The following is a 15,463-nucleotide window of genomic DNA, read 5'->3' as shown; positions in this document are numbered from 1 at the left end:
AAAATTGGCCACTGAAGATGGTATTGCTTTTTACAATTGGAGTTCAATTTTTCAGGAATGTATCACAACAAAAAGTAAAATGACAGACATAGATTGAAACAGTGTGGTTGTGGAATTCAAAGGTAGCTCTGACAGAGAGGATTTCATTTAGCTCAACCAGACAGATTTAAGGCTGATAAAATGAATTTGAAACCAAATGAAAAGAAACTGTCACCGAATTGAACTCTGATTGCTTTCTGGAGATCTTTCAATACCTAAAACCAAGACACTAATTTAATCACTACAGGTATGTCTTCACCAAAAAAAAAGAAAAAACCCAACAGATTTTGGGGTTTTGTTCTGAAGAACAGAAATGCACAGAGAGGCTTATTGCTAGAAAACTTTTGGCTTTAAGAGGTACCTTACCCAAAGTTAATGATGGATGAGTAGCAGCATTTTCAGAAAAAATGAAGCTGAGCTTATCACTCGCATTTCCTTCCAATAAATGAAACTTAAGCAGAGTCACTTCACTTACAGACCTGTATGTGATGGTAAATCACCTTCCAGTGGGGTTGTGGGGGTCTGTCACTGACAGCAGGTGTATGTATTGCTTGGGCTGAATTTCCCTGTTTATTCGTGGTACCTCTGATTTAACTCCTAGATCCACCTGATTTCTGCTTAGATTAACATTAGTGAGATTCATGCACTGGTAAATAACTTACCTCAAATAACCTGTTCAGACTGGTAAATACCAGGTTTAATTTATGATATAATAAATAACTGCCCACACCCACATGGAGTCCATCTTCATCTGTGCCCTGCACTGCGTTTCCCTGGACAGTGCAGGCACTCAGGCCTTTCTTTAACCCATACTGTGCTTTTAGCTGCACATCTGAGAGCAGAGCTCGCACCACACCTCTGCTGTGTGCTCTGAACTGGGTGGGTGAAGCAGCCCAGACTTGTCTTCCCCTTTATCCTGGCTGTGGTCAGGTACCCACGAGCTCTGTGCGTGTACCTGCGAAGCATCAGAGCTCTGGGGGGCAGGTCCTCGTCTCTCTTTCCCTTCTCTAATGCTGAGTACAATCTGTTCTGGGACAAGATCGACCAGAATGCAAACAAGATAAGGAAAAATTACCTTTCTGTCCTTCAGTTTTATCTGTTGGAGGCAAGGTCATGTGGGTAGTGGGTAAGAGTGTCAAACGTAAAGCTTTTGGTAAAGTGTATAAACGATGTATTGGCATTTTGACAAATAACAGACTTCTGGGTGCTCTAATAATATTCCTGTGACACTCATGTATCAAGTTACTACTATTTTAAAATGAAATATTTTTTCTCATGTAAATTAAATAAAAAGTTGTATTTCTCTTCATATAAAAGAGGTAGGTCCCATTGCTCTTCTATCTCATTTTTCTTAGTAGTGTATGTTTGCTTTTTTCTATATATTTTCCCCCTTATGTTTTATATACCTAAAAGAAATTACTTGAAATAACATCTCTGTATATATTATAAGCTCATCATACAAAAGACAGGATTGAAAATTAGAAAAAAAAAATTAAAATCAAAATGTGACATCTTTGCTTTATGGATGGCACCCATTTGGGCAAAAAATGGCAATGAACAGAAATCTGAAAAATTGTGGTTAAACACGAATTTGAAGCATTAAGAAGGATTCAGTTTTTCTGGATGTATTCACTTCTAATTGTTATGGCAACAAAGAATTTGAAAATACACATTGATATGTTGCATGCCAGCTATGTATTTGCTGATCAAACATGCTGACAGCTGTGTCACCAAATAAGAAAATCGTGTGCTCAAAAATAAATACCTTTTTTTAACATTGCGTGGCATTTAAAGGACTGAGTATGTCACCACAGGTTTGCATGTCACATACTTGCTTTACACGGTGAATTTGGTTCTGGCTTGCTGAACATTTATATGTAATCTTTTTCTTACCCTATGGGCATAGATGCTCCAGGGAAGAATGCAAATTTTCTTTTAAAATGGTTATTTTTTAGCTGTGCAAATGGACTGTGGGTAGGATGAATCAAAGCTCTGTGTGGTGTAGGGCACAGGAACCAGGACCATGAGCCCTGACTCGTTTCCAGTTCAGTGTCCTCACTGGGGAGGAACTTCCTAATTCTGCCCCTCAGGTTTCCCAGTTGCAGCTGATCACCCTGCCCTTATAAAACACTCCACACCTGAGCAGTTCTAGGTAAAACTGTTCTAATTATTATTTTATTTTTAAGAGACTTCCTACTCCATAGTAAATGCAGTCCAGATGGAGAGATGGAGCTGTTATCTGTGGGGTACTGCAGGCTAAGGATGTATTTCATTTAACACCCACTTTTATTATACATCGTACACTTGGCTGTATTTTTTTCTTTCTCTAAGGAGAAGTGATAGGGAACATAAGAATACAGGAATGGTCTGTAGAGATAAGTGTATTGCAATTTATTCTTGTGTTGCTGGCACTGAATACTGGAGCAGATTTACAAGTGGAATTTGCAGAGGGAAAAAGTTACTATTGTCCCCATCTGTAAGGAGAACTGGTCCAGTGATTTGGACTGTGTGACATAATTTAAATTTGGTTTCCCCTTCCATTGCAGATTTCCTGGGTTTCCTTAAGCAAGTTGTTTTTCTTCACAGGGCAGTTCTCCATCTGTAAATTGGGAATAATGGAATTTTCCTCCGGAATGTGCAGTGGTTGTAGAGCTGGGCTCAGCGAACTGGTGGGGCTCTGGTACTGCAGCCTCAGGGCCACGAGGCTCTGAAAGTCAAGAGAAACTTCCAGAATTAACTAAATGAGCTGAGTTTAGACCGTCTGTGTTCAGGGCTGGAACTACCGGGGCAGAGGAACACGGGGAGAGGGAAACTTTCTCAGATGCAGGCTCAGTTTTTTCTCTTCATTCAGAAATCTCCATCAGACTGTCTTGGGCCTGATTTTTGTGGCCAGTGCCCTGATCTGAGAAGTTACAGCTACAAAATCTGTTCCTGAGCAAAAAATTCATGGAAAAGTATGTGCATTTTTTGAGGAAGAATAGAGTGTAAGTGTCAAATTTGTTGACAAATCATATGGAGAAGATTAAAACTCACTAGATAAAATCAAATGCTTGACATTTCCTCAGAAAGTCCTTTGTAAATTACACATTTAACTTGTGAAACACACCAAATAATACCACCCCAGATTCACGATAGTCAAAGTGAACGACTTCTACACTATATTGCAGTCAAATGTTATTTGAAAGAGCTGATATACAGTATATTAAATAACAAAGATGCTGACACAGCCTCAACTGTAGTAGTTCTAATTACTGCACTACACCATGCTATATTATATCACATGGCATAATTTAGTGTATCTTTCTTTGTCAGTGTATTACTCATCATTTTACAAATTACAACTCTTTTATAGGAAGGTAATTCATACTTGGACATAGTGCTAAAATGATGGAGTGTTTTCCTTTTTTCTCAATCACTGATCTTTCAAACTTTTGCATTTAGCAGTATTAATCATGTTTATTAGCCAAGTGTTGTCATAAAGAATGGAATCTCTCTGTTACTTTCATATTCAATTAAAATGGTTTTTTGCTTTCTGCCTCTATCTGCTGCACTCCAGTAATCTATTTACTTACTCTAATTGAGATTCTTGTTCATAAATTCAAAACAGAATCAATACTGCAGTTACATGTTTTTGTAACAATCTATAATCTAAGTGACAGTGTGGGGTGTACCTGAGAGGGGGGTGATCTTAAAATACCTTTTAACTCTAGAAATGTTCAATCTAACTTTTTTTAGGTGTTCTGTTTTGTGGACCAGATGTATTTTGGAATTCACTAACATGCTCTACTTAACCTGCTGTTTAAAAGGAATTTATTATGCAAGTGTGTAATACTGAAAAAACTACGGTCTGTAAAATTGCTGCAGAACACTGTGTCTTCAGCAGACCAGACAGAGATTCGAGACATCAAGTGCTCAGTTTTCTAGACTTTGTGTTTGCTGTAGACAGTAATTACTGTGCATAATAGATATCTGGACTCCTAAGCTGAAATTCCTGAATATTGATGATTTCCAAGCACAGCCTGTGGCCGGCTCATTTAACCCAGCCAAGTGAAGGATTTCACATGGGGCATCCCCAGGGTCAAGCCCAGCAGTGGAGGGGGAGCTACTGAAGCTCAAAGATAACAAAGCTCGAGGATAAACTGCTGTAAGCTCTTCAGGGGTGAATTTCAGCTGGAATGTGGTGCCACTGGAGGGAGGGAATGGCCGAGTGCCTCCAGGATTGGTAGTGCAGAGACCTGATGAGCACGAGGGTGGACTCAGATGGGTCTCTGGCAGGGACTGGTGGCCTCATGTCCTATGATAGCAGGAGATTGTGACTCAGCCTCTCAGATGTTCCTGTTCTGATAATTTACTTAATCATGACTGATGATTTCATCCTCAAACATTTAGCTTTTCCTGTTTCCAGAAACCAGTGTTTTGAAAGCTGGTGATGCTGAAAGCATCTAAAAATATTTTTTTCCCTGGTGCTTATTTATTAATTTAGCTTTTGAAAAATTCAGGTGTAGGTTCCAGGTGCTGTGCCTGTGCCAGGTGCTCAGCTGTGGTAAGGAGTGTTGGCTCATTGCTAACCAAGCAAAATGTCTCTAAATAAACGTACATGCCACTCATGGTTTGTTGTGCCCTGTTTTGCAGGTGGGAGTGAATCCTCCTGGGATAAAGACAAGCTCCAGTCTCCCATTACGACAGGATCCCAGCACAGCATTGGCCACCCCACACTGTCAGGGCAGTCGAGCCTTGGGAGTGCACACCCGCTCAGCCCTCTCCAGCAGAACCACCTGCTCACCAACAGTACGTACTGGGATCCTGCTGGGAAAAAACTGCCTGGAGCCCCCCTGGGGCTGGGCTTGCCTTCCTTCCCAGCCTCAGGGAGGGGGGGAAATGATGGGAGACACGTGAGTGACAGGAGGGTCAGTCCTTCCACTGCTGGCTGCACTTGAGCCTCATGTCCAAGCCACCCTCTGGGATCAGTCCAAGTCCAAGTGACTATTCCCTCTTGGAATAGTCACTCACTACTGGGTTTGGGACTGCTAATCTTTACTTGACATTTCCATGGCCTGGAATGAAAGGGAAAATAATCATAAACTTGCTTAAAATTTTAGCTATGTGAGAAAATTCTCTTCCAGATGAAAATGCTGACCCACCAAATAAAATAGGAGAGCAACGAATAAATGCAAAATGTCCAGTTAAAAAAGGTCATCCACTGAACCCAGCTATCCAAACCAACTGGAATAAAATGACACAGGTTGGATTTGGAACTTACAGCTCCCTTTAAAGCCATCTCTTTTCTTTCCCTTAGGAAGGGAGCAGGTGGGAAGCCATCAGTTCCCCTTCTTTGTGCCCAAAGAGGGAAGGAAGGGAAGTAAAAACTTTTCCAAGAGAGACGTTTGGGATTAACATTTTAAAAATTAGTGAGGAATAAAGTTATTCCAGTGGTTGACGATGGATGAAGAATGAAAAGCTCATTATTTATGAACTCTTGTTGCTTGTTCAAGCTCTTCAACCTGAAAATTCTGAAAGCTGATTTTTGGTGTTAGTTGTAGTGGATGAGTGACATTTCTGGCTCCTTACACAATTTGAGGAGTAGTCAGTTCATTGCTACCTCTGTCAGGCCCCAGACTTGAGTAAATCAAAGCTATTGAAGTGACTCCTACAAAACGTGTCTGCTTTGTTTGTGGGAAGGTATGGACCTGAGCATTTTGGGTCAAGTGTCAGTAGTCAAAAATCACCAGGTCCTAGAAGTCCAATTCTCTGTAGTTTATCCCTTCATTTTATATTCTTGCATAAGTCAATACCTGGATTTCTCTTACAGACAGGCATACTATGTTCTTTGCTCTTAAGGATATTTTCCAGTGGATTTTGTAGTAGTAGGTGAATGTCTATAGGCTGTTAAAGGGTTTACTGGATGTCAGACATTATGCCCAATGATTTGCAAGTGCAGGATATATTTTCCTCATAGTCCTCTGAAATGTTTGACGGATTGTGTCTTAAAACTGGTGATGTGCTGTTAAATTCTGTTTGTAGTTTGCATTTAGTTTGCATGTCAATTGGACTTTAAGTAGACATACAACTCAATGTGGCCAGATGGTGTCTGGGAGTTTTGGAACTCTATAGAGGATGAGGAAAGATTATTGGGCTGTTAAGGGAGATCTGCAGGGGAACAAAGGCTTATGGATGCAGGCACTGGAGGGGATTTTCAGTGTGGTTTGAAGTGAGGGGAGATGTATGTGGGCCTTGCTTATTGCCTATCATAATTAATATTGGCGTGGATCATCATATAAAATAGAGAGTGAGTCATTAGACATCACAGTTGTTGATCATGATATGCTCATGTTAAACAGAAATAGTGTGGGAGCTGGGAATAGTGCAATTCTGCCTTTCCTGGTGGGCACTGTGGTGTTTTTATATCACTGGAGTCAAATTCTATAGGAATAACATAAGATATGTCAGTCAGTGGTATTTTTTATTGTTAGTTCTGTCATACACCAAAATGATGACTGGCCTTCTCCTTTAAAATAGTTAGGATAGAGCCAAAAGTTAAAAACTTTTTAACAATAAACAATCTCAATGGTAAGTGGTAATGACTAGCTTTATGTTTGTGTTATTTAATACTTACACCTGAATTTTTTTGATGAGGATTTCTAATCTAAATGTCATTTAGAAAAATGGCAAGACATTTTAGTCTGGCAGAATGAGTCATCCTATTCTTTTTTCTGAGAAATTAATTTTGGCCCTAAAGTAGCTATCTTCAAGTGGTTCCTCTAAAGAGCTCTTGAATGCACAGTAACCTGGAACAATTTTTTGAGTCAGTTGGTGTCTTGGTCTTGCTTTCCAGTGCAGTCATTACTAAATACAAGAAGTAATATACATGCTGAAATGGATATTAATGAAGTATGAGAATCCAATTCTTGCTAGCAGTAACTTCACCTTTTTGGCAATGTCAAGATCTGCAAGTTCATCCAAATAAATTTCATACCTTCTTATATTGGTTTATATCCGTAGCAGAAGACAATTTAAAGTGACATTTTGAAAATTAAAACCTCTGGCAACAATTTTAACCTCTCATTACATGTTGCAGTTCACAGACCTTCTGTACAATTGTTCAGTGGTGTCTGTAGTCCATGCCACAGCCTCCTGGATTCAAAAAAGAGAGTATAAGGATTTAGTGTGACATTGCTGAGAAGTGGTAATAGGAAGAGGAGTTGGTAGGAGTGTATGATCAGATAAAATTATTAATAAATTATCATCTGATGTATTGGAAAACACGCAAATTATATGCATGTTTTGTGGGGGGTTTTTTTCTTTATTTCTCTTACTAAGGAGATCACTGAACTGGTACATTCATTTTGTGTCACTCCCCAGCTGTGTGTTCCTCTCCCCAGCACAAACCAGCCTTTCCTGGGCTGCACAGACAGTTATGCCTACGGAACCCTGGAATTGTTAGGATGTACTGCTGTTGGGTGTGAGTGGTGGATGTGGCAGTGGGACGTGGGCCCTACAGGGTGTGTCAGTGACGTGGTGGATGTGGCAGTGGGACGTGGGCCCTACAGAGTGTGTCAGTGATGTGGTGGATGTGGCAGTGGGATGTGGGCCCTACAGGGTGTCTCAGTGACGTGGTGGATGTGGCAGTGGGGTTATGGGCCCTACAGGGTGTGTCAGTGACGTGGTGGATGTGGCAGTGGGGTTATGGGCCCTACAGGGTGTGTCAGTGACGTGGTGGATGTGGCAGTGGGACGTGGGCCCTACAGGGTGTCTGAGTGACGTGGCCGTGCTCTCCGCAGGGATAGACCTGCCCTTCATGATGATGCCGCACCCCCTGCTCCCCGTCAGCCTCCCCCCGGCCTCGGTGGCCATGGCCATGAACCAGATGAACCATCTCAACACCATCGCCAACATGGCAGCGGCGGCGCAGATGCACAGCCCCCTCTCCAGGGCTGGGGCCTCCGTCATCAAGGTAAGGCACCTCTCCCACCTGCTCAAAGCTGCTCCTCTTGGCTTACAGAGCATTTGCAGTGACCCTCTCAGGGAGGAGAAGGATGGGGCTGTGAGGTCACACTGCTCCAGCTCACCTGGGCTGCTCCCGACACTGAGCAACACCCACCACTGCAGCCAAGAGGTTCAGCTGCTCTCATCTGTCAATAAGTCTGTCATGTAATTAAAAATGGACACTAACACTCGCTACAGGCTAGAGTAAGATCTGTGAAAGCTCAGTAACTCCTCTAAAACGTTGTTTGAAGTCAAACTTAAGAGAAAATACCGTACGACATGACAGGAATTTTAGTGCACTGCAATTCCAGAGCAGGTAAATAGCAGAGAAAATCATCACAAGTACCATAGTGAGGCTGTGGAACATGACAGGAACTCCAGTGCAGTGCAAATCCAGAACCTCAGAAAATTATCACAAGTACTTTAGTGAGCAGAGTCTCTGGTAGCCAAACCTGAACTTCCTTCTGGTTGGTTAAAACATGTTTGTATTTTGAAAGGCTTGTTGTAGTCTCTACCAAGCAGGTTGTTCAGAAAGTTTCTTGCCCTTGTGGAGAGCTGCTGTCCCGCCACACACTCAAAAATGCATTAAAGACAAGAAATTTTCCAAGTAGAAGTGTGTGGGCTCAGTGCATGTGAAGGATTGGTGTGATGGGATTCTCTAAAACAGTGTGTCCACTTACTGAGCAAAAATTAAAGGTGTTAGCAGTCTGACTTGTGTGTGTGTGTCCATGCACATGTGGGTTTCTTGTTGACAAAGTAAAATGTTGTCAGCTTTTAAAGTTCATTAGTTTAGTCCATTTTTCTTTGGGTTTAAATACATGAGTCTATAGAGCTATCTGTTCTGGAAAGTAAATGTCTTCATTTCAATATTTGTGCTCATTTACACTCATGTATCCTTGTCACTCTGGAACCTGAGTTGCTTTATTCTAACAACTCACTGATGTGCTGAACTTAGCCTCTCATATCTTTATTGTAAAACATATTAATTATAGCAATTCATTATTTTTTCATTGAGCAAGTTCCTATTTCCAACATTACAGGCCAGTTGTGAGGATACATTAGTGAGGGTTGTGTTGTACTTCCTTTTGTCACAGGTTGGTGCTGCAGGAGATTTTGTTTCTAAATCAAGCAGGGAAAGAAACTCACAGTACCCAAGCAGATTTTTCTTGTTCATGCCTGTATGTTCTGCTAGCAACATCCTCTCAATGGGGACAGCAAATGTCTCTCATCACATCCCTGCAGTAAAATACTGCATCCCTCTGAGGTTGCTGAGGTTTTGGAGAGGTTTGTTTTCCTTCTGATTTTCTTTCTGGCCCTGAGCAGCTCCAAAATTGCCTCAGGGTGTTTTTCTTTTTTACTGAGAGTCCACTTCCAGATTAGGGCAAATGTTGTTCTGAATGCATTGGTTTTGTTGACTTTTTTTTTTTTCCCCTTGGATTCTGGGGAGGTTCAGAAAATTCAGGGGTAACATTTCTCATTTGGATCCCTACTCAGGATTAAGATCTGTAAAAACTTCTCTTTATCATCAGTGTACCTGAACAGTTGTTGGCTGGATGGGGAAAACATCTCTTTGTGATGTCCAGCTGTCCATTAGGTAATGGAAGTCATTAAATTGTTAGATATTAGTTGAGGTTCCATTAATTTCAAACCATAACCTTTTCTTTACCTGTTCAGAGACCTCTTGACAAAACCCTAATTTAAACTGCAGTGGAATATTTGTAGCAGAAGTAAACTTGCAGAAGCTTTGGTTGTATTCTAAATGTTACCAGTATGTCAAAATGAAGATTAAATACATATTTGTAAACAATGCTAGTACTTTGTAATTTAAACTGCAGTTTTTGCAGGCATTTGGGTTTCAGGGTATTATTTAGCAGGCCCTTGCTGATGTGAGTTACTCATTTACAGCAATTTTTTCCCCCAACACCTGCACTAGAGGATACACAGCATCTCCACAGCAACACGAGGTCTCACCAGCACTCTGGTGGGAATTATTTCCTCTCATTTTGCAGAGGAAAATGCACCAGTAGCCAGCATGACAGAGGCAGAGTGTGCATCCTTTGCTGTGTTACTCTCACCTGTCAAGCGGTGCTGCACCTTTCTCTAGTTTGTTCCGAGTTCTGAGACTGTAGATGAATTTTATTACAGTGTGAAGCTCCTTTTGTCCTTCCTTCCCTTATGTACAATCACCCAGCACAGAATGATGACCAGTTAACATGAAATTCTTGTACAAAATGAAATGTGTTAACAAAAAGCATTGCTGCTCCTGCTGTCAGTAATACTTTTATTATAGGACATTGTTGAAGTGCATTTAATAAGTACAAAACAAGGTAAGTTTTCAGTAGAATGCCATCCCAGCATCATGTTTTTACTTAAAATAGGAGAAATGAATCGAATATATTGAGTGTGTGTCTGTTTCCATAGTCTGATGACTAAAATACCACTTGGCCTGTTTTCTATAGGTGTGAGAATCAGCTGCTTTATAAGGTTTTGAATGAAGTCATTATGCTTTTTATATCACGTTTGCCATTTAGAAATAAGCTGTTCTACCAAGATATGCATGATCAGCAAAGTTAACATTTAGTGCTCTAGAAAGAAATGTCATAACTATGAAACTTGATTTCTCCCTGACAGGAACACCATAAATTAGGGAGGCACAATGGCCAGGCTCACAAAACCTTCTTAGCCATCTATAATGTGATGTGATGTGATTATAGCAGCACCAGCAGCACTGTGGCCAGAGTCCTGGCAGTGCCCCTGTGATAAATCCAGCCTTACAGGGATTTACTGCACATCTGAAGGAGCTTGCTGTGTTTGAAACTTGGCTCAAATGGCTCAGAAGAATCTCTATTATTGGGGGTCTCATAGGGCAAAAGCAAAGTTTGACAGCAACACTGACTTCATCACTCTCTCTATTCTCCCTCTTGCATCCATTGTCCTGTTAGTTCTTTTTTTTTCCCAGAGCTGTTCTTCAGCTGGACTTGCTCTGCAATCCAGAAATGGTGTCAAATGAGAACCAGTCTGGGGTGGAATTTGGCTGAGTACACTTGAGTCATGGTTTGGGCTAGAAAGAGCATTGAATGCTTAAGGCCAGGTTGGATGGAGCACCCTGGTCTAGTGGAAGGTGTCCCTGCCCATGGCAAGGGTGGGATGAGGTGACCTTTAAGGTCTTTCAAACCCAAACCTATCTGTGATTCTGTGAATAAATGCAGCAGTTTACTATCATAATACCCTGATACTCAGTGACAACATTTTCAGGTGTTCAGAAGGAAAGTTTGGATGAGCACTTTACAGAAAAGTGAAAGGATTTTTCACTGATGTTTGTAAAACACGCAGCTCCAGAGAGCAGTAGCTGCAGAGTGTGAAGATTTTTATTTTACAGTGCACCTGTAACAAATATGACCTTACATGACTAAAAACATACTGGTTTACACAAGTTCAGCCAAAAAGCAGGGAGAGGTCAGGGGAGAGGTTTGGGGTTAGGAAAGTGAAGGGAGGGCTGGCAGGAGCCAGAGCTGGAGCTGTGGCTGTGATAATCTTTGTTCACTGAAAAGCCACTTTCCCAGATGTCCTTGGGAACAGGCTGGTGGGAAATACCGTGGTTAGGCTGAGCTTGAAATTGTGGGAACCAAACCCAAACCAGGGGCCTCGAGCTGCGCCTTTTGTGTTGGATATGCAAAGAGTACTGAGAGTAATGAGGCAAAACTTCATGCCAGAGATTTGGGACTTGTTTTCTCCCAAATTTTCCTTGCTTCTGGTTTTAGTTACCTGACATATTTTACACTCTCCTTGCTCCTCCTGTTCACGTCTCACCCTCTTCCTCCTCATGCTCCCTCCCTTTCCTTCTGGCAAACAGCCTCTTTGGAGCTGCTGAGGGATGTGCTTCTCCCGAGTAGGAGTAGTTCTGAAAATTGGTTTCCTGCTGTCCATTTTTCTTCTGTTGTCATCCCCTCATGCTTGCTGTATTCCTGCTTTCCTCTCATTCTTTCTTGCTCTCATCAAGGTCCCAGCTATGAATAAATGGTGCTTTTCTTGAGTGCAAATGGGAAACACAGAAAAAAGGAAAAGTAATTAAAATGCTTTTAAAAGAAAATTAAAGCATTTTCATATTTCAGAATTCCTTGAGAATTTCAGCCCAATGTACTTTAGAAACTAATCTGACAAACAGAGCAAAGCATTATTTGAACAATGGGATCTGGACATGCAGTAGAGATTTTTGAGTCTTCTTCTCTTTGAGTTTTGTTTTTCTCCTGATTTTGTGGGATTTGTAAAGGATATATATGACATGATTTTAAATTCCCTGAAGAGAATACAGATGGGCTGTGTAATTATTGCTGAGAGGTGCTATTTTCTGTGTGCTCTACAGCTCACATTCATAATATTTACCTGACAGCCAGAAAAATGTGGCCATCTGAGAATTCTCTGAAACACTTCTTCTCACAATAGAAACATTTCCCACTACAGGCTTTGTAACATAAGTAATTTCATATCTCTCTGTGCATTCAATCCATTATGAATTGTTTTCAGAATATTGCAACATCTATAAAATAAAACTTCTCTACAATGTGTGTGATTTTTCTCAACGTTAGATTTATTCTGTCCTGTTCCATGGCACGTGTTCATTGCTGGCAGCTGATTCCTGATAGCCCAGGAATGGGACTGGGATATGTTAGGAGAGTGACGTGTGAGTCACAGGAGTTTGTTTGTTTCTTATAAGGTTAATTTCTGTGGCTGTATTTGAGGCGGAGGAGAAGTGAGTGTTTGTATCTCTTTACTCACTGATTCAGAGAAATTACTCTGTTTAGGGATGTTCAGATCCTTTCAAATGGCATTAGATACCCTTCTCATCTCCTCCTCTGGAGGGAGGCTGTCCCTCTCCCTGCAGTGCCAGGAACGCCTGCCTCCTTACCACCCTCATAGGGAGGTTTTAAGCATTGAATACTTACTTTAAACTTCCAAGTGGAAAAAAAATCCAATCAGAAACACCTCTTTTTGCAGAGCTTGCAAAGGAAAATTGTTAGGCCAAGCACATTTAAGCTCTTAGTTCTGGCTCAGATCTTTTTAGTATTAGCTTAGTCATTTGCATTTGTCCTTAATAACTAATATGGCTCTCACGTAGATGAGGTAGAGCATTATCATCATTAGTCCTGCCTTTCCTCCCTTCCATGGCAGCCCTGGGTGAAACAATTCAGGAGAGGGGCACAAGTACCAGGTTTCCACTGTGAGATCCTTTCCAGTTTCAGGCACTGTTGTGCTCTCAGATTCAAAGTAAAATGTCAAGATCTTAATCCAGGAGTGAAGGTTTCCATGGCTGTCCCAGTGACTGCTAATTTAAGAAATGGGGAAGAAGGCAGCTCCTGTTTGGCTGTTTCCCAGCACCATCTGATTAGCTGCACTTCTCTGTTTGGCTGAGCAGCTGGCAATTAATGGATTGATAGGAAGTAGTCACAAGGTAATGGAATTAGTGAGTGAACATCTGGTATTAAATTCAGTAAATGTAGGAGTTTTTATGATTTCTTAAATTCTGTGAGAAAATAATTGCCAGTGGACTACAACTGAAACAACTACATGTACACAGTGAAAAAAAATCACATTTTAAATGGCAAAGTACATATTTTAAGCGAATGACTTCCCAATACACTGCAAAAGATGAATGGGATCCAGCTGGCTTTCAGACACACAGATCCTATCTTGGTTTTTAGACCAGCTGTTTACCTCGTTCATCTCCAGTACCTACAGCAATCACAGGTACTCTAGGTAGCTCAGAAGACTTAACAGGTCAGCCCCAGTCTCTGTGTGCTCATTTCCAGGGTGGAATGACTCAAAATCCAAACCAAACTGCCCTTCTCTAGCCTGGAAACAGTGAGTGTGACCATCCCAGTTCTTGTTGGCATCAGTTCAGGTGTAGCACAGCTCCAGCTTCCTGTGGCAGGGCTGGTTTTTTCCTTAGAAAAGCCTAAATTCAGGAGTCCATCAGTTAAGGGCTGTAAAGTATAGAAAACTATTAAAAATGTGCTGGTGTTTAGAATTCAGACAGCATTAGTATCAACTAAGGTCAATTGGAAAGAAATACGTCTTAGTATTAACTACAAAAAGGAAGTTTTAGCAATGCAGGTCTTTGCTGACTGAAATTGTGAATTGCATTAACTTTTCTTACTCTTCTCACTTGCTGAGGATGGGATTCAGCCAGGGAGGGGGGAGCAGAGGTAGCTCAGCAGGGAATTGGGGCTGGAGGTGGGGAAGGCTGCAGGCACACTCTGCCCGCCCGTCCTGGCTTCACAGACCCCTCCAGAGGAGTCAGACTTTTGTTTCTAAAATTTTTTTATTACTGTGTTGTCCATTTTGAGAATATGAATGGAGATTTTGCGACCACTGGGAGGTCGAGGTGTGGCACAATAAACATCCCGGTGGGGAACCAGTGTGCAAATTAATGCTGGGATTTTTTGTGCCAGAGCCCATGAACTCTTTTCTTCCAACATGGCCAACATCAGCTTGAAATCTTTCTTACAGTACTTGGAAACTCTAATCTAGGCCTAAAAGCAGTAGAATCTCCATTTTTCCTTTCTTTCCATTTCACTAGAGAGGGTGAATTCCAGCCACTGCAGAGCCCTGTAGAGTAGAACAGCAGTAGCTCAGTTAAATATGAAATATCAAGATAAATGTCTGAATAAAACATCCAGGACTCAGACAAACTTCCAAAACCTGCTTGTCAGCAGTGAAATGCCATTAAATCCTCCAAGAACTCATTAATAGATTAACATTTGGAAGAGTAATTACAACTACATTACAACTAACAATAAAGAAAAATAAAAAGGAAAACCCAGCAGCATCATTTCTGTAAACTCTTGACATAAAATGAAGATCAATACTATAAAAAAATCAGAGGTAAGGAATTAAGGTCAAGATGATTATGTCAAAAATAGGTAAGCTGTTCATATATATTTCAAATAAAACTTGTGTGGATGCAACTACTGTGTAGTGTTTCCTATTAATGGTGTGGAATACTCCCTCACAGGGGAGAGAAGAGGGATATTGAGCTGAAATCAAGGATCTGTCTGGAAATTGGGTGAGTTCATGACTTCAGTGCCGTTAAACTAAATCACAACTAAAATTAACAATGTCAAGCTCTGTAGCTACATTTTCTGAGGCAGAGAAGGACACTGATCTTTAGTGAGACAAATATATTACCCTTCAAGAGGATTAAATACTGGAAAAGTCCTTTTTGAGAATTTATGTTACAGCTCTGTAAAGGAAGGAAAAAAGATGAGATAAAGTAGGTACTGTAGGTAGATAAATAGGGGAGATCTTGAGAAATGTTTTCATTTTTCATAAAATTCTCACAATCTGTAGAATCCTTATGTATAATTCATTAAATTATAACCTGGAATATTAATCTTGCAAATTTATGAATAGGAAGAAGTATAAATGGAGAAAATAGTACTTT

The 15,463-nt window shown here is 40.9% G+C and overlaps 1 protein-coding gene across 2 annotated transcripts in view; it reads left to right on the top strand.

The window, feature by feature from the left end:
* DACH2 (dachshund family transcription factor 2) overlaps positions 1 to 15,463 on the top strand; it is a 249,558-nt gene that overhangs the window by 184,620 nt on the left and 49,475 nt on the right. For both annotated transcript variants that reach the window (XM_048319119.1, XM_048319118.1), the window contains exons 4-5: positions 4,672 to 4,827; positions 7,818 to 7,990. In XM_048319119.1, coding sequence (XP_048175076.1) covers positions 4,672 to 4,827; positions 7,818 to 7,990 — 329 coding nt within the window. The remainder of the gene's footprint in view (positions 1 to 4,671; positions 4,828 to 7,817; positions 7,991 to 15,463) is intronic.

Source organism: Corvus hawaiiensis, chromosome 14, assembly GCF_020740725.1.
Source record: "Corvus hawaiiensis isolate bCorHaw1 chromosome 14, bCorHaw1.pri.cur, whole genome shotgun sequence".
Lineage (NCBI taxonomy): Eukaryota > Metazoa > Chordata > Aves > Passeriformes > Corvidae > Corvus > Corvus hawaiiensis.
This window is presented reverse-complemented; position numbering and strand designations above follow the sequence as displayed.